Genomic DNA, 26,490 nt, shown 5'->3' with positions numbered 1-26,490 from the left:
ACACGCACACACACACACACACACACACACACACACACACACACACACACACACACACACACACACACACACACACACACACACACACACACACACACACACACACACACACACACACTTTTAAAACAGAAATGTAATGCAGTTAAACTTTCTACTTTGAACCGTTGGCGAAACTGTCTATCTAAACAGAGTTTAGCAGTATACAGTGATATGTGTGATATTTAATGACACTATCTCATTCATATGTGCATTCACAGGTAGGTTTTTGTACCTTGTTCTAAATCAAGTGGACGATACGAGGGGAAAAGAATAAACTCTAAGAGAAAATGGAATGCAGGTTTTTATTTCGAACCATCCCTGTGATTCATGAAGCGTTGTAATCATGGTTATCCCCAACATGTAATGAAAAGGAGTTCCACCTGCTAGAATGGTTCCAAAACAAGTTGAATCTCAGAGTCCAGACTGAATTATGATTTTAGCTACGCTCGCTCTTCTCTCCACATATTTATCTTCAGTCTTTGTCTCTCAGAGAACTCCAGGTGTCTGAGGGTAGGAAGCGTTTACCTAGTGAACAGGTGAGGAACTGGTATTATTTCAAGTCTGTCTCCCTTTCACACTACCTGCAGTTGATGCATTATACTTTCCATGATGTGAGGATAAAAACAATCTTAGCCTCCTGTTCTGTCACCGTGCAGGCCTACATGTATGTAGTTTATATGTTGTTCTGTCACCGTGCAGGCCTACATGTATGTAGTTTATATGTTGTTGGTGATCTGCTGTTGATGCCCAAACAGATCCTCCACATCAGCACTGTAAGCATCTCCTGAGAGGGGGAAGGCAGGAAGACTGTCAGAGATCACATAATGGCAGTAGAAACTACTAAACATCTACTGACACCACAAACATATAACACATGTAGTTAGCCTTTCACTGTAAGGTTGTATGTATTCAGAGGTGTATGAACAAACAGTATGATGCCAACACACATGTGCTGATCCCACTGCCTCTGCTCTGCTCACCTGCGTGACAGCTGTACACAAAGACCCTGGCCCCATCATATCTGCAGCGGCAACGCATCATGTTATTGTGGAAGTCTGATTCCGCCATGTCAAGGGATGGGTTGACTTCCACCTGTTGAAATAAGCCCAGCATGTGTCAGGTTACGCAATGCCTCTTGTGTACACTTCTGCAAACGCATGAACCACTCCTTGTGCATGCACTTCTGTGTGTATATGAGGGTGAGCAGGGGCCTGTCTGGAGGAAGTGTCTTCAACCTCCTGTGGCACTCTAGATAAAATCACCCCAAATAGGGTTCCAGCTTTTCACACGGAAAATGATCCAATCCTCTTTTTTTTAACACATACAAAGTTTACATATATCACAGCAAGGTCCCTTGTTTGAAATTGTTGTTGGAAAGGTTCAAATCTAAGACCAAATGCTGTACTACTGCGTTCAGCCTTAAACGGTATGAAGACAGGAACACTAGATTGCCTGGTTGATTCCTAAATAACTGTGCAATCAAGGATAGTCATTCTGGGGTGAATGTGTGTTACGGGTTTAAATGTATGTTCCTAAAATTGGAAACCCACTATTTGACTTCTTTGAAATAAACCACCCTTTTCAAAAGAAGGCAGCGCTCACATTCCCTTCATCACTTAATCACACTCTTTTGTTTTGTCTCATGGTAACCATGGTAACCCAGAGCGATATGCCAGGGTGTCCCATTAAAAGTCTTCTGAACTTTTAAATCTCAACAATATTCTGCATGTTTGTCATTACCACCCTAGGAACCCATCTTGTGGTTGACACACACACAGGAAATAAAGTGGCACCACTCCCTGCTAAATGAAAACTCTGTTATCTTGCCGTCTCCGTTTGTATGCACAAACAAAGTAACTAAGCGGTGACTTCGGCACTTTTATCTGCATAGACACAGAAGGCAGATGACTTCCAGTAAAGTCAACATCATTGGATGTCACCAGGCAGATTCAAAATACACTCTTTTTTCAAGGGTCAAGAATGTAGGAAGGAATGAGTGATTTTTTTTCAGAATTAGATGATCTCAATAGTGACTTTTCTGGGATCTTCAGCCCCATTTGTTCACGATAATGAACACGGCATTTGATCATGTGGCAGATGCTTTGTGCAATCTTCTGATCGTTACCTGACAGGTCTGGAAATAGTGTGAGCACAGGTACTTTTATTTTGAAAAGCACTATCCCAGAATTAGTACACATGTTAAACTAAGTTCTCTGTTGGTCTCATGACCTTGAATGCGTCCTTCCTACCACCATATACTTTTGCACTTTTTGGAATTGTAATGATTTCCGGAGCTGTGTCATGGACATAGTTTATGTTCAAATGGATCAGCAGTCTCCAAGATAACTTGAACTGCTCTTGGTGACGGGTTATTTGGACTCCTTAGACAAATCAATCTCATATTGGAAAACATTTGGAAAGCTTTATTCTCAGCAGCATAGCTCTTTCTTTGGGCCACCAATAATGGTGAGATTAAAGCTTAGTCTCTAACCTGGAGTATGTAGTCGCCTGGTCTGATGTCGGTGATGTCGACCCACTGGCAGTCGATGTCATGGCGATAGGTGTCCCAGCAGCCCACAGAGATGCCTTGCTCTCCCATGTTATAGCAGGAGAAGCGTTTATGTTGACCTGTTGCCCAAGAAATACTTTAGACATTTTTGTATGTATTTTTTTCTTAATATAATCACATTCAAATATTTAGATCCACAATGATGTCTACAGCAGGTAGTGAAATACTTCTTAAGGGCTTATCCCCCAGTGAAGAAAAGTACTCTTTTCTGATTGGCTGGCAGGTGTGTGATATTTCTGTATAACGGGGCACCTATAATTCAACATGTTTCATCACCATTCTATAGCAACACTCTGGAAACTAATAAATAACAGTTGACTGAACAGAGTACAGAAAATCTAGCAATATGTATAAAAAAAACATGAGTCAGTCAGCAAGTTTGTAGCAACCCTAGATCAAAGTAGTTTTGCAGCCAGACAGAATATGTTTTAATAAGCCAACACCCGCACACAACTTGCAGCTTCTGTCTTCGACCCACCCACTGACTGAGCTTCTGCGGAGGGAGGGAGGACATCATAACTGGCTCCGACAATAAATTTGATGTGGTTAGCCCACAATACTCTCGAGCTGATTATCCTCTTCTCAACACTAATCCGGTTCAACCGTTGTCCTTGCTTTGCTTGAGAAGCGACTGCTGTTCGTCTTCTTTCCTCTTCTTGTTACTCAGTGCCTCCCGTCTGGCAACGTAGCCTTACCCCATGCTTTCCAACGGTCAGCTAAACCTAAACCCTGCTCTTTCATTCTGTGCCCGTCCAATGTACCGAATGCTTCTCGTGGATTCCACCACTTCCCTGTTGTCACTGTTAGAGCAGTGTTATTGACTGCTGGATCCTTAGACTGTGACAAAGTCATCTCCAGATTTGTGTCAGTACATCTGAACTCCTCCACCAAGCTGGTCATTGGTAACGTCCTTCCCCATCCAAAGTGACAGGACTTAGACAGCAGCCCAAGCCATTTCCTAACTACCTTATTCATGACGTACAACTTCTCCTACCTCCTTCCTCTGCCATGTCTCTGATGTCTGGCTACTATCACATGTGGTCTTTACTCTGTCTACTAACGTGTCTCTCTCCTCTCCCTACAATAGGACCATTGCCTTGTCTCTCTCCTCTCCCTACAATAGGACCATTGCCTTGTCTCTCTCCTCTCCCTACAATAGGACCATTGCCGTGTCTCTCTCCTCTCCCTACAATAGGACAATTGCCTTGTCTCTCTCCTCTCCCTACAATAGGACCATTGCCTTGTCTCTCTCCTCTCCCTACAATAGGACCATTGCCGTGTTTCTCTCCTCTCCCTACAATAGGACCATTGCCTTGTCTCTCTCCTCTCCATACAATAGGACCATTGCCTTGTCTCTCTCCTCTCCCTACAATAGGACCATTGCCGTGTCTCTCTCCTCTCCCTACAATAGGACCATTGCCTTGTCTCTCTCCTCTCCCTACAATAGGACCATTGCCGTGTCTCTCTCCTCTCCCTACAATAGGACCATTGCCGTGTCTCTCTCCTCTCCCTACAATAGGACCATTGCCTTGTCTCTCTCCTCTCCCTACAATAGGACCATTGCCGTGTCTCTCTCCTCTCCCTACAATAGGACCATTGCCTTGTCTCTCTCCTCTCCCTACAATAGGACCATTGCCTTGTCTCTCTCCTCTCCCTACAATAGGACCATTGCCGTGTCTCTCTCCTCTCCCTACAATAGGACCATTGCCTTGTCTCTCTCCTCTCCCTACAATAGGACCATTGCCTTGTCTCTCTCCTCTCCCTACAATAGGACCATTGCCGGCAACGCAGACGGCCCTGACTATTGTTCTCCACCATTATGACTTACAGCATCTCATTAGGTCTCTTTTCCGCCCCTCTCACTTTAGCAGCTCCACTGCAAGGTGCTGCTGCAGCCAGTCCACATACACCACAGAAACACATACACCTCAGGACGTCCCACAAGCATTACTGGGACACTTTCCCACAACAACCATGAACGAATGCTAGTCCGACAGGGTTCTTCAGATATACGTAAGCCCATTTGCTGATGGCTCTAAGTATTTCTCTTCAGCTATACCTGTGCCCCATTCACGCAGGCTCTAGGTATGCCAAAGTCCTGAAAATCTTGTTAATTATTTCGAAGTGTGCCAGCATGCAAACCTCCAGAACGTCTTGAGATGACAGGCTTCTTCAAGTAATACAGATACATTAACATGCCCTCCAGTAGTCTGTGAGTGCCTTAGCCATAAACATTGGCTAACTTTTTCAGGAGCCTCGGGCAACTCCTTTAAAGCTTCTTTGAGTGACCGTAGAAAACCAAAACCTAACAGAAACAATGTGGTTGATTTAGCTACAAAGCCTCTAACACCTATCTCCACTGGTCTTGTGTGTACTTTCCAACCTTGCTTATCTGCAAGTTCTGCATACTTTAGCTTCTTCCTGTCAAAGGCTTCCTCAATTGCATCTTCAAATAAAACTCAACTCAACATTTTCCTTGACTGACTAAAGATACTATTACTACACACTAAACAGGTTTAGTTGGCTTCTTTTTTGACTGAACCAAACATCTCCTTTTGGGCTATACGGATAATGGATAATGGTCTTGGAGATGTCCCGTTATACAGAAATATTGGACTTGGCAGGGGAAACTCTTTGCCCCCTTGAATCTAGGTGGGCACCTGAGGGCTTATGGTGTCCACACCTGTGTGTTGAAACTACCTGAGGGCGTATTGTGTCCACACCTGTGTGTTGAAACCACCTGAGGGCTTATTGTGTCCACACCTGTGTGTTGAAACCACCTGAGGGCTTATTGTGTCCACACCTGTGTGTTGAAACCACCTGAGGGCTTATTGTGTCCACACCTGTGTGTTGAAACATATACAAACTCCATATTGGTCCAATGAGGGTTAGCTCATTCTGTGCCCACAGCATGTTCTGTCTATCTAGGCCCATACTTCACAGACAAGGGAAGAATAAGGACCCCACATCTTTCAGCCACTTATTTGACTCTTTGGCAAGGAACCCTTCAGTAGCAGACAACACATATGGAAAACATAGCACCCCTGTCCTGTTAAAGAGGTTTTACTGTTTATCCCATTTTAGGAGACCTACCTTCAGGGCAGTAGGTGTCCTCCAGACAGAAGCTTGCCTTGTGGCCCTCAGCAACCCTCGAGCCATTCAGGGTCAGGAGGTCATAATGTGTGAACACTTCAATGCTATGGTAGTGCCTGAAAGAAATGGTTGAAGACAAAAGAGGATGAAAATGCATTTCCTTCTTTAAGTTGACTTAATTTAATTAAATGTATACTATCTATCTATCTATCAATCTATCTGTATACATACTGTATCTTTAGATAACCATTTCTATCTACATCTCTTTTTGCCATTGTGTTGGGATTGAATCCAGTTTGAGTAGAACTGTGTGAGTCGTAGAGCCATATTGTGCTCAACTGGGAATATGCCAGGTACAAACGAGGTCAGTACAAAAGTAGCTTTAAAAGAGAGCCCTGAAGCGGTCCAGTTCTTCAGGATAGTGATGCCCAATGTAGTTCTCTAATATGCACCAACACCAGATACTATGGAAGGGTTTGGCCCAACGCCCCCCTGGCAGCTTCCACCTTCATCTGCCCTCTCTGTGCCGTCTGCCTCTCACCTGTGACACTGGTGCCACACCCAGGACTCTCGCGGGGCCCGCGGTCTGAAGTCTGCCCGGCCCAGGTTCATGATGCGCGAGGAGAAGCGCAGCAGGCGGCGGTGTCCGTAGGGCCAATGCATGCGTGCAGCGGAGGAGGAGAGGCAGTTCTCCTCATGTGCACAGGTGAGGAGGTGCAGGGGGCGGTCCTCCAAGTATGCCGACTCTTGCACCAGCTGAGCATCCACCACCAGGTCAGGGGCAGCTAGTGGACAAACAGACAAATATGGTCAGAGGGAGCTACCGCTATGGCCCTCAGAGACCCAGCCCTACCTTATTACTAGACAACTGGTCAGAGGGAGCTACCGCTATGGCCATCAGAGACCCAGCCCTACCTTATTACTAGACAACTGGTCAGAGGGAGCTACCGCTATGGCCATCAGAGACCAGCTCTACCTTATTACTAGACAACTGGTCATAGGGAGCTACCACTATGGCCATCAGAGACCAGCCCTACCTTATTACTAGACAACTGGTCATAGGGAGCTACCACTATGGCCATCAACACCTGACGCTGATGTCCACTCAGGCATACAGTTGTTCATTTACATGGATTCATTTATTCATTTAGCAAAAACAGTACAAAAAAGAACATATATATTTGATCAGTGCATGTCTAGGTACCAGACACATGACCACGGTGCTGTTAGCATCATTTGAGCTACATTTGAAATCAGACAGAACCATATATGCACTATTCTCTCCAAACAGGCCCACATATGTAAAACACATCACCCACATGCTAAGATCACGCATGGCTCCTGAGATGCATGTGATCTAACTGTGTTGATTGATGGCTAGTTGTGTAAGCATGTGGCATGACTGTTGTAGTGTATTCTCTTCAAGTCCATGTGTGTGTGTGTGCACTCAGACTGTCTCAGATGCTCACTCTCTGCACAGGTCACCCCGGCTGCTTTGCCACTCGGGCAGAAGACGTGGCCATTCTTGCGACACTGCTGAAGAGACATCTCTGTGCCAGCGCAGTGTGTGCCGCTCAGGATCATGTCCGCAGCATCTACGTTGCCTTGCCAGTACCACGTTTCCTACGGAGACACACACGCACGGGCACACACACACACACACACACACACACACAGACAGACAGACAGACAGACAGACAGACAGACAGACACAGACACACACACAGACACACACAGACACACACAGACACACACAGACACACAGACACACACACACACAAAACACCAACATAAGCTAGTTTAGAGCATTGAATCCTAACAAGGAAATAGACCCTTGAGATGAATAAACAGAACTGCAGTCTGTCGCCCAATGGATCTCTGCTACGAGGGCCATTTGAAGAGACATCATCATATGTTTTCCATTCTCACTTTTCATGGGTTATTTACTGACCGGAACTCCTGTGAAAATTAGTCATTTTATGTGCACGCATAAAGCAGATTGCCATTTAACTTCAGTCCGGTCCAAGCACTAACCGTTTTATTTTTAAGTTTGTTTTCTCTGCAGAAGTCCTACTCTTTTTCTCTCTCCCCGGGCTGGTTTAGCATTTTCCTCAGAAGCATGCAATTACCCTCTACATGGGAAATAACTCAGAGCAGAAAAACAAACCCCGTCAGGAAACAAACAGAGCTGAGAATCCAAAGTCTGAGTTGATACACAGTTCTAAAGTATGTTTTTACAAAAAGTACACAAAGTAATTTAGTATTTTCATCTTTTTTTTTGTTGTAATTCCTCCTCACAATATACACTATTGTGCTACATGCTCTGGTTTTCAAGCATTCTTTTAAAGAAGCTCACCCTAGGAGGAGACCCACTGCAAATCTAGCCCACTGGTGAGACAGCATTATAAGGCATTATAAGGCATTATAGGGAACCCACTGGTGAGACAGCATTATAAGGCATTATATGGACCCCACTGGTGAGACAGCATTATAAGGCATTATAAGGCATTATATGGAACCCACTGGTGAGACGGCATTATATTTCTATAAATATATCTGAACAAATAGTTATACCTCTGACTCCTGAACTAATCATTCAGGAAGATACTAAAAAATCTTTTGTCTTTTGTAACTTTGTCATACTAACCCTCTGCCTTTGGAATCTATACAACCATGATTATTCATTTTGAAACATGTTGGCTGCAGTGCACAAATCCAGCCCAGTCCAGCCTGTCTGAGAATGAGGGATGAATAAATAAATAGAGGAAATAAGGGGGCGAGCGCACATACCTGATGGGCTCTGGAGGCGAAGCCAAAGCCCAGCTGCCTGCACACCACCATGGCCTCATTGATCCCCCAGTTCTCACTGCACACAGCTCCCCAGCGCTGAACCCCACCCACCTCCGTCAGAACCTCCACACGGCCCTCTCCAGGCTCCCGGCCCCCAGCCAACCTCACCTGAGGGACAGGGGACAGGGGCATGGGGTATAACAGAGATACTACTACTACTACCAACCTCACCTGAGGGACAGGGAACAGGGGCATGGGGTATAACAGAGATACTACTACTACTACTACTACTACTACTACCAACCTCACCTGAGGGACAGGGAACAGGGACATGGGGTATAACAGATACTACTACTACCAACCTCACCTGAGGGACAGGGGACAGGGACATGGGGTATAACAGAGATACTACTACTACTACTGCTGCTACTACTACTACTACTGCTACTACTACTACTACTACTACTACTACTACTACCAACCTCACCTGAGGGACAGGGAACAGGGGCATGGGGCATAACAGAGATACTACTACTACTACTACTAATACTATTATTACAGTACATGGTAGAAGTTATGCAATGATATTGTTAATATTTAACCCTTAACCCTTAAATATGAGTTATTTCATTTTGTCAAATACTTGTGCATGGTACATATAGATCGGCGCATGCTGAAAGAGAGGTGTCATTCTCACTGTAGCCTCTAGGCCTGTGCGTGGGACGTGACAGCGCACGGACGCGTCCTGACTGTGTCTGCAGCTCCGGAGGGGCACCTCGCGATGTTGACACTGCTGGATGGAGCTTTCTCTGCCGTTGCACTGCACCATGTTCATGTGAATAGGACCGGTACCTAAACAACACCGTGGCATCAGTCGTGCTTCAGAGGTGTCCTTGTTAAGAGAGTGTATTTACATTTACATTTACATTTACATTTAGTCATTTAGCAGACGCTTTTATCCAAAGCGACTTACATATGTGCGACTTACAATGTATACACATTTTACATTTTACACTGATGGCACACTGCACATCAGGAGCAATTAGGGGTTCAGTTCCTTGCTCAAGGACGCTTCGACAGGGAATCGAACTAGCAACCTTCTGATTACTAAACGACTTCTCTACCTCCTGTACCACTGTCGCCCCCATATTCACCTGTACAGATCATCAGGCTCTACAATTTAGATCTATTAATGCCTCCAGAAGCGTTTCCTATTTTCCGTCTTTTTGTCCTTTCCCTCAATATGTTGAATGAATCAGATCCAAGAGTGTGTGATGTGGAGAGCGGGCACTGGGTGTGCAGCGGACCTCGGTGGCCAAATTATATACAAGAACCCCAAAGGCGCTGTTTAATAGTTGGAAATAGAAACCTCTGTAAGATGGCCAGAGGAAAAAAAAGTGTAAGTCATGTAAGGAATCCCTGTCATTTGGACGGGAATAGAGGATTATCTCATCATCATGGGCTTGTGTCAACGTGTCAGTTGTTGCCATGTGCTATGTTTGTTTTCTGGCCAGTCATTACTCCTGGAAACATTGTTTTTCTACAGGTGGTTGAAAGACGTTGCAGATTAAATGGTGGAAAGGATAACATTCTCTCTCATGCCACTCTTTTCTGTAGAGACGCTGGCGATGTTGTCATTCCTAATTAACAAACAAACATCCAAATAATCAAAGAAACACCCAGTCACGCCATAGAAGCAGAAAGAAAGAGGGACAGTCACGATATGTGACAAACCCGTGATTTGGTGCTGAAAGGTTTTCCAACTCAAAAGTGGAAATGTCTGAACACAGGAAGTCACACCATGCAGAGACAACAACAAATAAGTGAGTGAATAAGTGAAGCTGACTTCCTGGCTCTTTAAAGCATATGCAGAGTAGCCTAGTTGTACCATATCAGCATACTTATCTAATGAAAGAAGGACATGACCCCTGTATCTCACCAGACAAGCACAGTCTGCTTTCTGGAGGATTTCATAGAATGCACAGTCCCTCAGTTTCATGTCCAAGATCTCAAGGGAATTAGCTGGTCTGTAGTTAGCCTTAAGGTTAGACTGTAGGCTTGGTTACCGTGGGCCATATGCTTAGGATGCTTAGGTCATGAAATATGTGACCATCTATGACCAATCATCTCAATGGACACTAAAAGCCACCTTCTCTTCATATTAAGTGCCTGGCTTTCAACTGATAAAAGCTCTTGGTATTTAAAAAGTCATCACAAAAAAATCCTTCTTAGTCTAAAAGAATTAGACTAAGAAGGAATGTCTCGCTCAGTGATGTGGTTTATGGAATAACAATCATAATAAAATAGAATTCATCATTGAAGTTATTTGTCCGTTTCGGTGTAATGGACATCTCGAATGCGAGAGGAAAGTTTCAGTAATACTCTGTGTTGAACTCTTTGTGATCTCTGCTTTACTATATCCTGGTAATAAAGAACAGTACCTTGGCCCATCTGGGCTCCGTTAAGGGCCTCCTTGGCTGTTCCAAAGCCCAGCTCCCTACAGACAACACTTGCAGCTGTGATGTCCCACATTTGGTCACACACAGTCCCCCACTTCCCCTCCCGGAGCACCTCCACGCGCCCTTCACCAAGGCGGGGTCCTGACTTCAGGCGCACCTCTGGCTGGGAACATAGAAGGAAGAGTTGACCTATTGGATTTGGGGTCTTACTGGTGTTATCATCAGAACAATCATTTCATGGACTGTTGATGGCCATTGGCACGTGAAGTGGTGCAGCATTAGGTCCTTAATTTATTTCTACTGCTTATAGAAATGCCCATACTAACTTTAGTTTTAATTAGACTAATTAAAGGTAAGTAACACATTCAGAGTATATTTATCTGTCATTTAACATAATAATGTCTCAATCCCTGCTTTAAAGGGTCCTCAGCTTACTTGTTGAGAGGCAACTTGTCCTCAAAGTAATGCAAACTATGAATTCTATTTTTCTTAGTACTAATTAAAGGGTAATTAACTAAAAGGTAATTGCTCCTCACCTTAGAGCGAGATGCTGTCCTGCCAGCAGCTTGGGAGAACTGGGACCCCGGTACACAGCGCACCACGGCAGGCATTCCACCGGGGCAAGGCACATCATTCTGAGGGATGGACGGCCGAGTCTGACAGCCGGTCACCGATGTCTCTGTACCTGAACACCGTACCTCCTCCACCCAGTAGCCCTTCTTAGTGACCATGACGCTCAGCCTAGGAAACAAAACGTTATTGGAGGAGTGATTACAGCGAGCATAAGCAAGACAATGAATTCATTAATTACATGTACGACTGAAAAGAATTGGCAAGGCAGGTTCATTCATATAGCCCCTTTAGTAATACACTGCGGTCATTCAAAGTGCTTTACAGATGAGAAAATACAAGGATAATTCAAATTAAAATGATAAAGATATAGGAAAATAGAATTTAAAACATGACTATTGATTTGAAAGTGAAGAAATAAAACATGAAAATAAAAAGCAAAGAAAGAAATGCAGTAGAGCTAACAGTATCTTAAACTGAGCTGAACGCCTGGTCAAATAGGAATGTTTTCAGCCTGGATTAAGATTTCTATTGGAGGTGGGGGGACTGCTGAATTGAAATGATAATGCATAATGATTAACAATAACATGCTCAACATACCTCGTGGAGGGGTCTGCTATCTTAGTGTCCCACAATTTCCTGAGAGAGAAAACATCCAATACTTGAGAACAGAATACATGTTTAAGGCACTAGTTTGTCAATTTACACACATTTATACACACTTATTCCTCAGATTCCCCCTAGCATGGTTTACTCAACCGAAGGCCAAATGTCTTGTTTATTTAAAGAAATCACACCCACCCTTCCAAACACAAACACACTAATGCATACATAAAAGCTATGTATATACAAATGTATACACATATCTGTCAGCCGCCAGTAGCTGGAGCATAAACATAATCAGGATATGTTACCAAGACAAAACAAGCTAAGGATGCAATGTGGTTTTGAAGTTTCACAGAAGCCCCATCTAGATTTCAATGTTTCTATTGTTCAGTCAGAAGCAGCCAAACCCACGCCTCCATCCCTCCCTCTCTCTCCACACTGCCTTGCTCCCCCGTGACCATCTGTCTGGCGTAACACACTCTGTTGCTTTGTATAGAAAGCTTTGGCAAGAAAAAGGCTCATGGAAAATACAGCATGCACCATTTCATGAGCTGGGCTAAATACGGCTTCAAGTTATGCTGAGTTAACAGTCACAGCTGGAGATAACCAGCTGTTTGTCCTTAGGTATTATTTCACTCCACCTTAAGGCAGAACTGGACTGAAACCCGTGAGTCACTCCTATTTCAAAAATGGAATCGGGAAATGGGTAACTGGGCATTAGAGTTAAATAAACACACAGAAACCTACCAGAAACCACAAGCTTTCTGTTCTGCTCTGTGGTTACACCACACAAGGAATGGTACATCTACACTTCAGTTGCCAGGCAGAGACAAAAATGAATCTTTCAGGAGGAAGAAGGAAGAAAAGCTCAATGAAAACGGTGACAGAATGTACAGCTGTATTTCTCCCATAGAGCAAGGCCATCTGCACTTAGCCTGGATTTTGGATGACAGTTTAAAGGACTCTATAAGACTGATATTATTACAGCAGTCTGGAACTGTAAAAAGGGAAGCCTACTCGCTCAACAGACGGGAAGAAAGCAAAGGCTGAGTCATCAAAACAGCCAACCACACACCCTGCTCTTCTGAGGCAACCCCAAAGATGTGGTGGTCCACTTGACTCTCCGCCATGGCAGCCCAAACGGAGTTGTTTTGTCCCATTTACAGTACACATCTGCAGTATGTTTGCTTCACACTTCCAAGACAGCCAGTCTGTTACTCGGTTAACATCAGAATCAAAATCACAGCACAGCACACCAGCATTAGTACCCAGAGTGTGCAAGAAGACACAGAAAAGCACACTGAAACCGCACAGTTTCACTTTGGTCTGAAGCACCATCCAAAAGGACAGATGGATAGGTAGGAAGCGAGAATGCTTCAGTTCAGTCAGACATGCAGATACATGGACATGCTCAGAGAAGTTCCAGGGAGATGGAGATGGAAATAGGAGATTTATTGGGTACGCTAGAACACACTCTGCCTGGACCTCTGGTTGCAGGCTGACACATTTGTACACCCATCTAACTATAGATATGCTACACCCAACTAGATATATACATTGCTACACCCAACTAGGGATATAGATATGCTACACCCAACTAGGGATATAGATATGCTACACCCAACTAGGGATATAGATATGCTACACCCAACTAGAGATATAGATATGCTACACCCAACTAGGGATATAGATATGCTACACCCAACTAGGGATATAGATATGCTACACCCAACTAGGGATATAGATATGCTACACCCAACTAGGGATATAGATATGCTACACCCAACTAGGGATATAGATATGCTACACCCAACTAGAGATATAGATATGCTACACCCAACTAGGGATATAGATATGCTACACCCAACTAGGGATATAGATATGCTACACCCAACTAGGGATATAGATATGCTACACCCAACTAGGGATATAGATATGCTACACCCAACTAGAGATTTAGATATGCTACACCCAACTAGGGATATAGATATGCTACACCCAACTAGAGATTTAGATATGCTACACCCAACTAGAGCTATAGATATGACGCTTATTTTGCTCCATGATTTTCTCTGCTTATTTCTTCTACTGGGGCACAACACAGACTTGTAGGCCTAATTGAAGATAACCTCCATTATTGGGCCATTATGTGGCCAGAGTACCATTGGCAAGCGGCTCGGTAACAATGGTATCTTCAGTCCCTATCATACAATAACAACCACAAAGGATTCAACACTGCTGATTAAACCGAGATTATATGATATCAAGCGGCTCTAATCAGTCCAAAAGACCCTTATAATAATATCTGATTCTGCTCTACACTGTGTGCTAAAGATCTGTCTCTATAAATGATCCAGCATTATGCACACATTACATATGTCTTGGGCCAAAACTGATCGTTAAAAAAATAAAATACATTAAAAAGAAAAAACTGATCAGCTGATTTTAAAGGAGAACATTCAAAAGAGAGAAAGATCTTAAAATCTTAAAATGAGGACAGATGTTCCCAAAGGAATAATAAAAAGGGTAAAGAGCCTGACTTAAAGCGACGCCATAACTCGTGGACGGAGCTCAAATAGAAACACTCACACACTCATCTGTATGGTCACATATACATCATACATGCACGTCCACCCTTCTATTAAAAACCTTCTGAAGAAAGACAGGAAGCGAGGTTAGGACCCCCAATTTGAGACTGCCACATTCTGTGGGGGTTGGAAGAGCAGACAGTGGCAGAGGAGTGGTGTGCATTAAAGAGGAACCATTACTTTCCATAGAAACCAAGCCACAGACCTGGCTTTAAAGAGGAGAACCCTAAGTCACTAGTGAGGTTTCCTGTCCCGATTTGGATGAATACTCCACACCACTACTGAATACACACTCTTAATGAATACTCCACTATACACACTCTTAATGAATACTCCACACCACTATACACACTCTTAATGAATACTCCACTATACACACTCTTAATGAATACTCCACTATACACACTCTTAATGAATACTCCACACCACTATACACACTCTTAATGAATACTCCACACCACTATACACACTCTTAATGAATACCCCACACCACAACTGAATACACACTCTTAATGTATTAAACACACCACTACTGAATACACACTCTTAATGAATACTCCACACCACTACTGAATACACACTCTTAATGTATTAAACACACCACTACTGAATACACACTCTTAATGAATACTCCACACCACTACTGAATACACACTCTTAATGTATTAAACACACCACTACTGAATACACACTCTTAATGTATTAAACACACCACTATACACACTCTTAATGAATACTCCACACCACTACTGAATACACACTCTTAATGTATTAAACACACCACTACTGAATACACACTCTTAATGAATACTCCACACCACTACCGCATACACACTCTTAATGAATACTCCACACCACTATACACACTCTTAATGAATACTCCACACCACTATACACACTCTTAATGTATTAAACACACCACTACTGCATACACACTCTTAATGTATTAAACACACCACTACTGCATACACACTCTTAATGTACAAAGCACACACAGAGATAAAAAAGGGTGCTGAAGTTTGGGGCTGCATACCTAAAACGTTATCATATCAAATTTTACATTTTGAAGTAAAAGAAGAATAGTTGTCCTGGACCACTACCTAAATACACTGGAATCGTTTACACATCCTTGGCATTTCTTAAACCAAACTGTAATGAATATTTTGCCTCGCTGTCCCAATAAGTGTTGTTCCATTCACAACATGTCTGTCTTCACAACATGTCTGCTTTCACAACATGTCTGCTTTCACAGTTTACCTCAGAGTCACTAAATAACTGCACAATGGGCATGCAATCAGCAATCAATTCATGGCATGAGCTTGGCTTCCTCCTTTAAATGATTCAAATCAAGGATGTCAGTTACACAAGGCACACAAGTGCAGACTATGCAAATGGAGGCCAAATACCCCTCAAGTACTTTTTTTCAGCAGAAGAATTCATAACATCCTATTCCAAAACCCTATGATGGCACCAAACCAAAAGACAGGAGGCAAGCAGAAGTTACAGCTGTCTGACTTTTAAGAGGAAAAAAAAAAGAAGCTTAATATGTGTTGACTCACTAAATGTTCATATGTATCTTCTCAGAACTGAATTTAAAGCACTGGATTGAGCCACCAATTGAGACATACTGTATATAGTCCATGAAAAGACACTGTGGTCAGGCATTCAGACAGAGAAGGCCTGTCTCTGGCTGTTTCCATGAATATGTTTAGCCCAATGGTCAGACACATGGTCTGGGCTCACCCAACATATTAAGGCCTTTGGCACCAAGGAAGTAACCATCTCTATTAGTAGGTGCACCTTAAATGGACCAGGAAGTGTTTCCCTGCTACAAAACTCAACAGGGCCAGATAGAAAAATAGAACTAGGGTTTTTAGAAAAAAATCTCAGTCTCAGTAAGCTCTACTGTCTTACTCTACTTAACCACAAGACATTATAGTTTCCACAGTGCTGGGAAACCCACTGGAGTCTAAGCACACAGCTTAACATGGGCATACGGAGACATGTCAGACTGACAGGGAATGGAGGGGCACAGAGAGACATGTAGACAGGGGGAACACAATTACAGACAGAGACAGAGACAGAGACAGCGGCCTGATCTCACTCTCTCTTCCTGGATTCACATAATTACGCACAGAAGGAGAGAAACGAGTTTTGTGGGACAGTAATGAGCCAGACTGAGGTACACACGGCATTCAAGAACCCCAAATCTGGAATCATTGAGTTCAAGAAAGCACTACCTGGTTACCATTTTTCTAAGTCAGTGGGTGTCATTGTAACCTTACCACCCCCCCCCCCCACACACACACATACACACAGAGACTTGTTTTTACTTACTTACAACACTAAAAGAAGTACATATCATATGCAACTGTGGCAGACAAGTGGTTTGGAATTCACCCTCATTATCCAGTTCCCTTCCCCCACTATTATTATGCTCTGGGCTACACAGGGCTAAATGTTTGATGAGCAAGTAGGTCTAGATTCTTTTTTTAAATGAACTCTCCTTAGTTATTGTGACAGAAGAGGTTAAATCAAATTGTTTTGTTTATGATTACAGAGTCTGAATGGTAGCAAGTAATGTCAGCACGGCAGAGGTTTTTCTTAATGGTTGGTTCCCTGCAAGTGATTTATGATTAAAAGAGCTCTCAGTCTGCTTCCTCCCACACAGAGCACTGGAGGGTTGACCTCTACACTTTTGTTGTGGGCCTTAAATACCACTTGCCAAACAAGCAATTTGATTAATATTACTGCCATTTTTTTCCCCTTTAGTCCATGTTGCTCACGTCCTCATATTACCATAGTTACTACGGTACCATCTAAACTTGGGTGTGCAAGGCGTTTGTTCCAATGGGGATTTTTTTGACAGAGGTTGTAAAAAGGTTGTTATTAGACAGTCTTAAAAAACAGTTACAAGTTAATGGCTACTCTAAACAAAATCAAATGTAATGGCTACTCCAAACAAAGTCAAATGTAATGGCTACTCCAAACTAAATCAAATGTAATGGCTACTCCAAACTAAATCAAATGTAATGGCTACTCCAAACTAAATCAAATGTAATGGCTACTCTAAACAAAACGGATTGACTTGAAACCATGGGGATGGCTATTGCTGGTCTTGATAGGTGAGGGTATGATGTGGTTTGTTTCTGTCATGTTCTGATGATGGTGGTTGCTCTCACCTGTACACTGGCTCATCAGGCTGCTCTGCTGCAGGGAACCCCAGCATTCCACAGGTGACCTGGCTACTGCTCATGTCCCAGCCCTGACTACACACATGACGCCACCTCCCAGCCAGCTTCACCTCCACCATGCCCTCTGTGACGATGGAGTTTCTCCGGGTGCTTGTCAGCACAGGACGCAGACGCACGTCATCAAGATTCACCCTGTCGGAGCCCTAAGACAATGAAAAATGAACAATGTACTGACATCACATTTCACAAGAAACTGAATTGCCAAAAAAGAGGATCCTCCAAAATGTATTAAAAATGGAACACTCAATGTAATACAGTGTAAGCTACACTTTAACAACTTTGACACGGTGTGTTGTGTCAAAAACTGGCAACACAACACAAACATAAATGTCTAGTCTTCACCTGGCTGTACTGGTCAGTGTGTGTGCAGTCTTCACCTGGCTGTACTGGTCAGTGTGTGTGCAGTCTTCACCTGGCTGTACTGGTCAGTGTGTGTGCAGTCTTCACCTGGCTGTACTGGTCAGTGTGTGTGCAGTCTTCACCTGGCTGTACTGGTCAGTGTGTGTGCAGTCTTCACCTGGCTGTACTGGTCAGTGTGTGTGCAGTCTTCACCTGGCTGTACTGGTCAGTGTGTGTGCAGTCTTCACCTGGCTGTACTGGTCAGTGTGTGTGCAGTCTTCACCTGGCTGTACTGGTCAGTGTGTGTGCAGTCTTCACCTGGCTGTACTGGTCAGTGTGTGTGCAGTCTTCACCTGGCTGTACTGGTCAGTGAAATCAAAGTCAAGGTTGTTCTCCTCCAGCAGGCGAGCATGCTGGGCCATCTGTCTGGGATCTGTTGGGGGCCCCTCACGGGTGGGGGTCTCAGGAGCAGGTGGTTGTCTTGTATTTGGAGTACGTTGTATCGTCTGTAAGGTGGGTGAAGTGTTGGCCCTGGGGCGTGATTGGCTATACGGGGTCTGCCTGTAGGCTCCCACATTACGCAGGCGGTCTGGCAGCTCGTGGCCTCTGGGTACTGAGGACTCTGGGTGGCGGCCCCGATCATTATTGAAGGGGCGCAGCTGGATTTGATGGCCATCCCTTCGATTTGGAGCCTGGCGGGAGCCGCCCCGACTAATTGCTATTTGATGACCCCTCCTACGAGGGGCTTCTGGGATGTTGGAGATCTGAGGGGAGGGGGGCGGCTGAAGGAGGGGGGTGGGAGGTTGGCCTGCGGGGCCTGAAGACTGGATGGAGCTTTGCCCCCGCTCTGGACTACACACAATGCCTAAGTCTTCAGAATGGCTACAGTCATTGATGCCCCAGCCGTTTGAGTGGCAGTCTGCCAGTGAGCTCTCAGTGCCTGAGCAGAGGACATTGTCCAACCAGATTGGGCCTAGGGTGGGAGAAAGGACAAGCACATATGTGTTGCCGTTATTCAAAATATGTTAGAGTAAAATTACTTTAAAAAAAAAAAGAAGAAAAAAGCAACAAACCAGCACAAGGATATATTGAGTTTTAGAAGTATATATACTCTGTACGTGTGTAAAAAGACAGATTGCTAGAAATTGCGTATTAACTTCATCCACTTCAATTATGTGGATGAAGGTTTGGAAAAATAAGGAGAGATTGGCAAAGGCCTTTCTCAATGTGAAGGCTGTTCATGCTTTTCTCCTTGCTAACTGTACTGTAACAGGCTGCATACTAAGCCAAGCACTTTTCAACTAGAATCCATTAGAATCAACTCAAGCATGAATGGACACAGTGGATACGGGGTGGAAGTATAAGGCTATTTCTGTCATATCTGTCTTTCAGGAACCAATGCTTCAAGTAAAAGGCATGCACACACAAATGCAGCACTTAATACCTTGTCCTTCTCCAAATTTAGCGCTGTGGGCCCAGGTAAGGCTACTCACAAAGCCCAACTCCCGGCACACCACATTTGCCAGGTTTATGTTGACCTCATCATCACACACGGTTCCCCACATATTGTTGTAGAACACTTCCAATCGGCCCTGGTTGGAACTGGAGCCGTCGCTTGCGAGACGCAGGCGATAACCTGGAGGGGCTCCATGACCACAGGGGAAGAGGAGGAGGAGGCTCAAGCACAGGAGGCAGCCCAGCATCATCTCCATCAGTGGGGGATAGACCTGGAATATCAGTGCAGCATTTATCAAACCAGAGCTAGCCAAGTACATAAAAACAGAACACCATTATCAAAATATCATATTGAAGTCCTCAACTTTGATACTCTGGGGGCATATTTTTGGGTTTTGTTGAGCACACTTATCGCAGAAGAGTACTTTGGGAGACGATCCTGGTTTGAGTAATTAAATATATTTTTGGCACAATGCACAGGTGTGTAAACTACAACGACAGCATTGTAACTGAAATGCACAAGTCTGCACATGTGAATAGTGTGGCAGTAACTACTGCTTGTTTTCATCAGAGGCTGTGACTATTTTGTGTCGTATTTGTCAGCATTGCAAAAGGCTAAAGCAGTCAAAACCACTTCACATGCATTCAGCTGACAGCTGTATAATTAGCAACATAAATATGTCAGAACATTCAATGTTGTAAATCAAAGGCCCTTAGGGAGTGTGAAGAAAATTACTAAGGTTAAAAAAAGCAGCAGACATCTCAGCTGAAAAAGAGAAAAAAAGTACAAGCCCAAATATATGAAAATACAATTGTCTAGACAGTCAAGAAAACAGCCAATAAGCTAAGAGACTATGCTGATGCATGCTGAAAAGTGCTGAAATGTTGACCTATACGATCATTTCTTTTTAATACATTTTTTCAGCCTGAAGTAAAACAAAACCAAAAACTCTTCAACTCTTTAAGACTCTGAAATTGTAAAATCGTCCTGTTTGAGTTTAAAAAGCTAGCTATAATTATATGAGGAAAATAATGCACATGAGAGCAAACAAAGAGACTGTCGTGAACAAAAAGAGAGGTTCTGACTTACCAAGATGACAGACTCCCTGAGGAGGCACTGATGCTTGTTCAGTGAGTGAAATGTGTGTGAGAGTTTGTGCAGAAAGAGAACCTACCACCTCTTCTCTCTTCTCTCTCCTCTCCCTTCTTTTCTGTCCCTCCCTTTTGCCACTGTCATCAACCCTCCACCTCTCTCTTGTTTTAGTTTGGACACAGTACAGCTTTCCCCCCCCATATCCATTTAGCATATGCTGCTATATCTTATATACCATAAACAACAATCATTCTGAACTCTATATCTTATACACCATTAACAACTCAATCCTTCTGAACTCTATATCTTATATACCATAAACAACAATCATTCTGAACTCTATATCTTATATCTTATAACAACTCAATCCTTCTGAACTCTATATATTATACACCAATAACAACTCAATCCTTCTGAACTCTATATAGTATACACCAATAACAACTCAATCCTTCTGAACTCTATATATACACCATTAACAACTCAATCCTTCTGAACTCTATATATTATACACCATTAACAACTCAATCCTTCTGAACTCTATATATTATACACCATTAACAACTCAATCCTTCTGAACTTTATATCTTATACTGTACACCATTAACAACTCAATCCTTCTGAACTCTCTGGGGCAGTAAAACAAGTTTGATGGAACATAAGAAGTTCTGTCATATTAGCAGTTGAACACTGATGCTAGTGATGGGCTATGCAGACAGGCCAGTGGGTATTGTGTATTGTTTGACCTATGGGACATCTCTGGCACCAGGGCAGGAAAGACAATATTCTGTCATCAGATCAGGGATGGCACACTGCTAACACAATGACATCACCTCACACCTATGACTGGAAGCTACCTCAATGACACACGGCGACTTCGAAATCCTGCTTGTGAGTGTCTGGTCCACGTGAGGAGGACTTACACAAGATCGTGGTTGTGCAACATCCACTGCTTGGGCTCGAGTTGTCTCGAGCTCCCCCTCCTTCCTCCTTCTGTAATTGTACAGTGGCATCCCGGGTGCAAACACACACCCCAAATTAGTGGTATGGTGAAATAAATACAGATGTTCTCCAACTAAAAAAGAAAATGTCTGAGTGCACACTCTCTCTCTCTCTTCCCCCAAATTCTTATTTTGTAAGGACCAAACTTATGAAACGTCCGTGCAGTATGGCACATGGATGTCATCTACAGTAATGGAACCCACAGCAGGTCTGGGTTTCAATAAAAGAAGCATGGCAAACAAAGAGGTGGATGTTGGCTAACTAATTTCTCATTGTGATGACGTGCTAGCCCTCATATTGAGCACAGACTTCACAAAGCAGTGAACATACCTGATATTAGATGAAGTCTGAGCCACTCCACAGCAGTGCACTTGCCATTACTCTAAATTCAACACGGACATTTGATATTTAATAGATAACGAATTAAGATCTGTTGCATAGAGAAAATACTCATATACTAAGCTGTGGCATGAATTTGTTTCATTTATAGGAGATACATTCATTTTTGAGCACAGTGCTCTCTCTGTAAAGCCCTATTTTTAAAGAACATACAGTACAGTTTCTTTCCATGAAGTGATGTTTCCCCCTATTGGTGATAATAGGAACTGCAGTAACGTCCAGTCACTTGACAACAAACTGGATGAATTAAGAGCCAGGTTGGCATTTCAACGGGATATTAAGGACCACAATGCATTTGTATTTACAGAGACATGGCTGGACCCCTCAATTTCAGACTCTGCCATCCTACCCGGTGTTCTCTCCATTCATCGGCAGGACAGAACAGTTGATTCGGGCAAGAATAGAGGAGGTGGTGTGTGTATCCTGATTAACAACCAGTGGTGTGTGGATGCGCAAAAAACATCGTCGGGCTGCTCACCTGACCTCGAACATCTAATGGTCAAGTGCAGACCATTTTATCTGCCCAGGAAATTCTCTGCAGTTGTTTTGGTCGCTGTTTACGTTCCACCCCAAGCTGACACCAAACGGGCTATGGATGAACTGTATGAAATCATCGATCGGCAGGAAACTCTACACCCAGAGGCTGCATTCATTGTGGCAGGCGACTTCAACAAAGCCAACCTCAGCAAAGTTTTACCGAAGTATCACCAACACGTTAACTTTACAACTCGAGGTGAAAACATCCTGGATCACGCCTACTCGCCGTACAGTCATGCCTACAAAGCCCGCCCCCGCCCTGCCTTCGGCAAATCGGATCATTCCTCTGTTCTCCTACTACCATGCTATAGGCAGAAGCTGAAACGTGAAAAGCCTGTGATTCGCTCAATACAGCGCTGGACAGAGCAGTCAGATGAGGCACTATGTGACTGTTTTCAAACAACAGACTGGGGAATTTTTCGGGATGCCGCTGTTAACATCCATGAATACACTGAATTTGTATTAGGCTAGATATGTAAGTGCATTGATGACGTTGTACAGCGAATGAACGTCATAACTTTTCCAAACCAGAAGCCATGGGTGAATGGAGAAGTGTCTTCAGCACTCAAAGCCCGTACAGCAGCCTATCATTCTGGAGACCCATGTGAGTACAAAATAGCCCGATATGAACTCAGAAAAACCATCAAGCTGGCAAAGAGACAGTACAGAGAGAAAGTGGAGTCTTATTACATAGGATCCAACACCAGAGACATGTGGAGTGGGTTGAAGACTATCACTGATTATAAAGGAAAGAGCCATCAAGCAGAGGTCTCTGTTTCTCTTGCAGAAGAGCTGAACACCTTCTATGCTCGATTTGAGTCTCACACCAGGTCAGAGGTACTGCTGGAGCAAGACAGCTGCCCTCTCCAGGTATCTGTGACTGATGTGTGCAAGTCATTCAGGAGAGTGAATGTGCATAAAGCTCCAGGACCTGACAACATCCCTGGCCGTGTTCTCAAGGCCTGTACTCCTGAACTGGCAGAGGTGTTCAGTGACATCTTTAACCTCTCCCTGTCCCAGTCTGTCGTCCCCAATAGCTTCAAGAGGGCCACCATCATCCCAGTCCCTAAGAAACCATCAGTGAGCTGTCTCAATGATTACCGCCCTGTCGCACTCACCTCTGTTGTGATGAAATGCTTTGAGAGGTTAGTCAAAGACCACATTACATCCTGCCTGTCACCTGCATTAGACCCACTCCAGTTTGCATATAGGCCGAACAGGTCTACAGATGATGCTGTAGCTTTGGCCTTGAACACTGCTCTCTCTCACCTGGATCAGAACAACACGTACGTGCGGATGCTCTTCATCGACTTCAGCTCCGCCTTCAACACCATAGTACCATCCAGGCTCATCATGAAACTACAGGACCTGAACATCAGTCCCTCCATGTGCAGCTGGATATTGAACTTCCTGACAGACAGGCCACAGGCAGTACGGCTAGGTAACATCACCTCAACCAGTCTAACACTCAGCACTGGTGCCCCACAGGGTTGTGTGTTAAGCCCACTGTTGTACTCCCTGTTCACCTATGATTGTGCAACCACTAACAGCTCCAACACCATCATTAAGTTTGCTGATGACACCACCATTATCGGCTGCATCAATAATGGTGATGAGTCTGCCTACAGAGCAGAGGTGGCAACAATGACATCTTGGTGTCAGGATAACAGCCTGCTGCTTAATGTAGCAAAAACCAAGGAGTTGATAGTGGACTACAGGCGGCTGCAGGGAGAACATGCCCCCATTCACATCGGGGGCACAGCTGTGGAGAGAGTCAAAAGTTTCAGATTTCTTGGTATCAATATCAGCGAGGATCTGAGCTGGACACACCATATTGGTGTGGTTACAAGGACAGCGAAACAGAGGCTCTTTTTTCTGCGGCGACTGCGGAAATTTGGCATGGACTGCACTGTACTGACCAATTTTTACCGCTGCACCATTGAGAGCTTACTGACTGGTGGAATTACAACATGGTTTGGCAACAGCACTGCCCAGGACAGGAAGACAATACAAAGAGTGGTCAAATCGGCACAGCGTATTACAAAGACTGCATTGCCATCCATTCAGGACCTTTACAGCCAGCGCTGCAGGAGGAAGGCCAAGCGGATCAGTTCTGACCCTAGTCATCCCTGCCGCAGTCTTTTCTCCCTCCTGCCTTCTGGAAGGCGATACAAGAGCATAAGGTCCCGTACCAGCAGATACAGGGATAGTTTTTACCCACATGCCATCAGGATGCTGAACTGTCCTTGAAATATCTTTTTGCACTACAATTTTTTTCTCTTTTTCCTACCCTTTTTCTCCATTCTCCAGTATTTCATTTATTTATTCTCTAAGTTGAACGGACATTGAGCACAAAGAATTTCATTACTGATAAATGCTGTTTATGAGTATATGATAATAAACTTGAACTTGAACTTGATTTAATAAATGCCCCACAATTGCAAATATGCACACCATGTTTTACAAATACAAAACACACCTCTCCTGTACAATGTACACAAGACATGTCTACCTGCCAGAACCGGTAACAGTGAACCCTTGTGTGAGCTGCCAATGCAAAGGCACCAACAGACATCTCCTTTTATATCACATTGATAATGCCTATAATAATACTGATAAAATGGCCATATTGCCTACTGTTAATTGACTACCTAAAAGTATCTCCTTATCTGTTTCCCAAATTGATGTCTACTAACAAAAATGCTCTCTCTCCCTTATAGCATGATCCAACTGCTGATGGATGTGGAAACATTGCTCCTCACCCCCACTACTCCTCATCTACGCATATGGACAGCCAAACTCTACCGTCTCTCTGTTTTTTTTTCTTTCTCTCCTAATCTAGACTATCTTCGCTATGGGACGCTGCTGTAGTCTCTCCACCCGGTCTACCCGTAGAAACCCTCGGCCAATTGCACCCACCGCCACCGTACTGTCGTACACTTACTCTCCCCTATACCCTATGCTAGCATTTATATACAATATATATTATTGCCACCACCGACATGTTTCTCTGTTCCTACTCCCCTTACCCCTGTAATAGTAACCCTATCAGCACAGTGTATACCCACTAAACTGGTCGTGTATGTATCATGTATTTACCACCGGATGTCTGTATATATATTATGTCCATCTACCAAATGCATGCTGTGTACAACACCTGTTGTTTCCCTTCCCCTTTTGCCACACAACCCTCCCCCATCCCCCCTTCCTATCTCCACCCGGCCTACCTCAAGCAGATGGGTTCCCCCTTATGTGCCGTGGTTCTGCTTAAGGTTCCTTCCTGACGCAGCAGTGGCATCAGAGCAGGTGGGGCATCAGGGGCATCTGCCTTGTATTCAGCTCAGGAGAGGGCTGGCGGGTCATGTGACTAGAGAGCAAGGCAGTTGATTTGTCTTGTTTTTATATTAGTCAGAAACTATTTGATTTGATCTTTATTGGTGTTATTAAAGATTGTTTGTTTGCAATACACAGGGGATGTTAAAAATGCCTTTGGTTGAAGACTTCACCAAGTAAACACAATAGCACCACCATCATCATCATCATCATCATCATCATCATCATCATCTTATTACAGTTTGAACTGCTTGTTAATGCTAAACAGGCCATCTAGTCAACCTGTCAAATGGTAGACTCAGTGCAACAATGGGGAAACATGATCGCAGTTCAGTTGTTGCTCAAAATGAACATCAGAATGAGG

At 43.9% G+C, this 26,490-nt stretch overlaps 1 protein-coding gene across 1 annotated transcript; it reads right to left on the bottom strand.

Moving 5' to 3' along the window:
- Nucleotides 1-81: 81 nt before the first annotated feature.
- Nucleotides 82-23,255, bottom strand: LOC105905804 (lysyl oxidase homolog 4). The gene is made up of 15 exons (XM_012833852.2): nucleotides 22,735-23,255; nucleotides 19,752-20,034; nucleotides 18,661-19,280; nucleotides 17,897-18,111; nucleotides 12,121-12,159; nucleotides 11,487-11,691; nucleotides 10,933-11,113; nucleotides 9,189-9,343; nucleotides 8,492-8,659; nucleotides 7,171-7,324; nucleotides 6,243-6,486; nucleotides 5,702-5,817; nucleotides 2,531-2,667; nucleotides 1,020-1,131; nucleotides 82-823 (listed from the first exon to the last, which is right to left on the bottom strand). The coding sequence occupies exons 2-15, from the start codon at nucleotides 20,017-20,019 to the stop codon at nucleotides 756-758; spliced, it is 2,682 nt and encodes an 893-aa protein (XP_012689306.2). The 5' UTR covers nucleotides 20,020-20,034; nucleotides 22,735-23,255; the 3' UTR covers nucleotides 82-755.
- Between the last annotated feature and the right edge of the window lie 3,235 nt (nucleotides 23,256-26,490).

The sequence above is a fragment of the Clupea harengus genome, chromosome 26, assembly GCF_900700415.2.
Source record: "Clupea harengus chromosome 26, Ch_v2.0.2, whole genome shotgun sequence".
Classification (NCBI taxonomy): domain Eukaryota; kingdom Metazoa; phylum Chordata; class Actinopteri; order Clupeiformes; family Clupeidae; genus Clupea; species Clupea harengus.
This window is presented reverse-complemented; position numbering and strand designations above follow the sequence as displayed.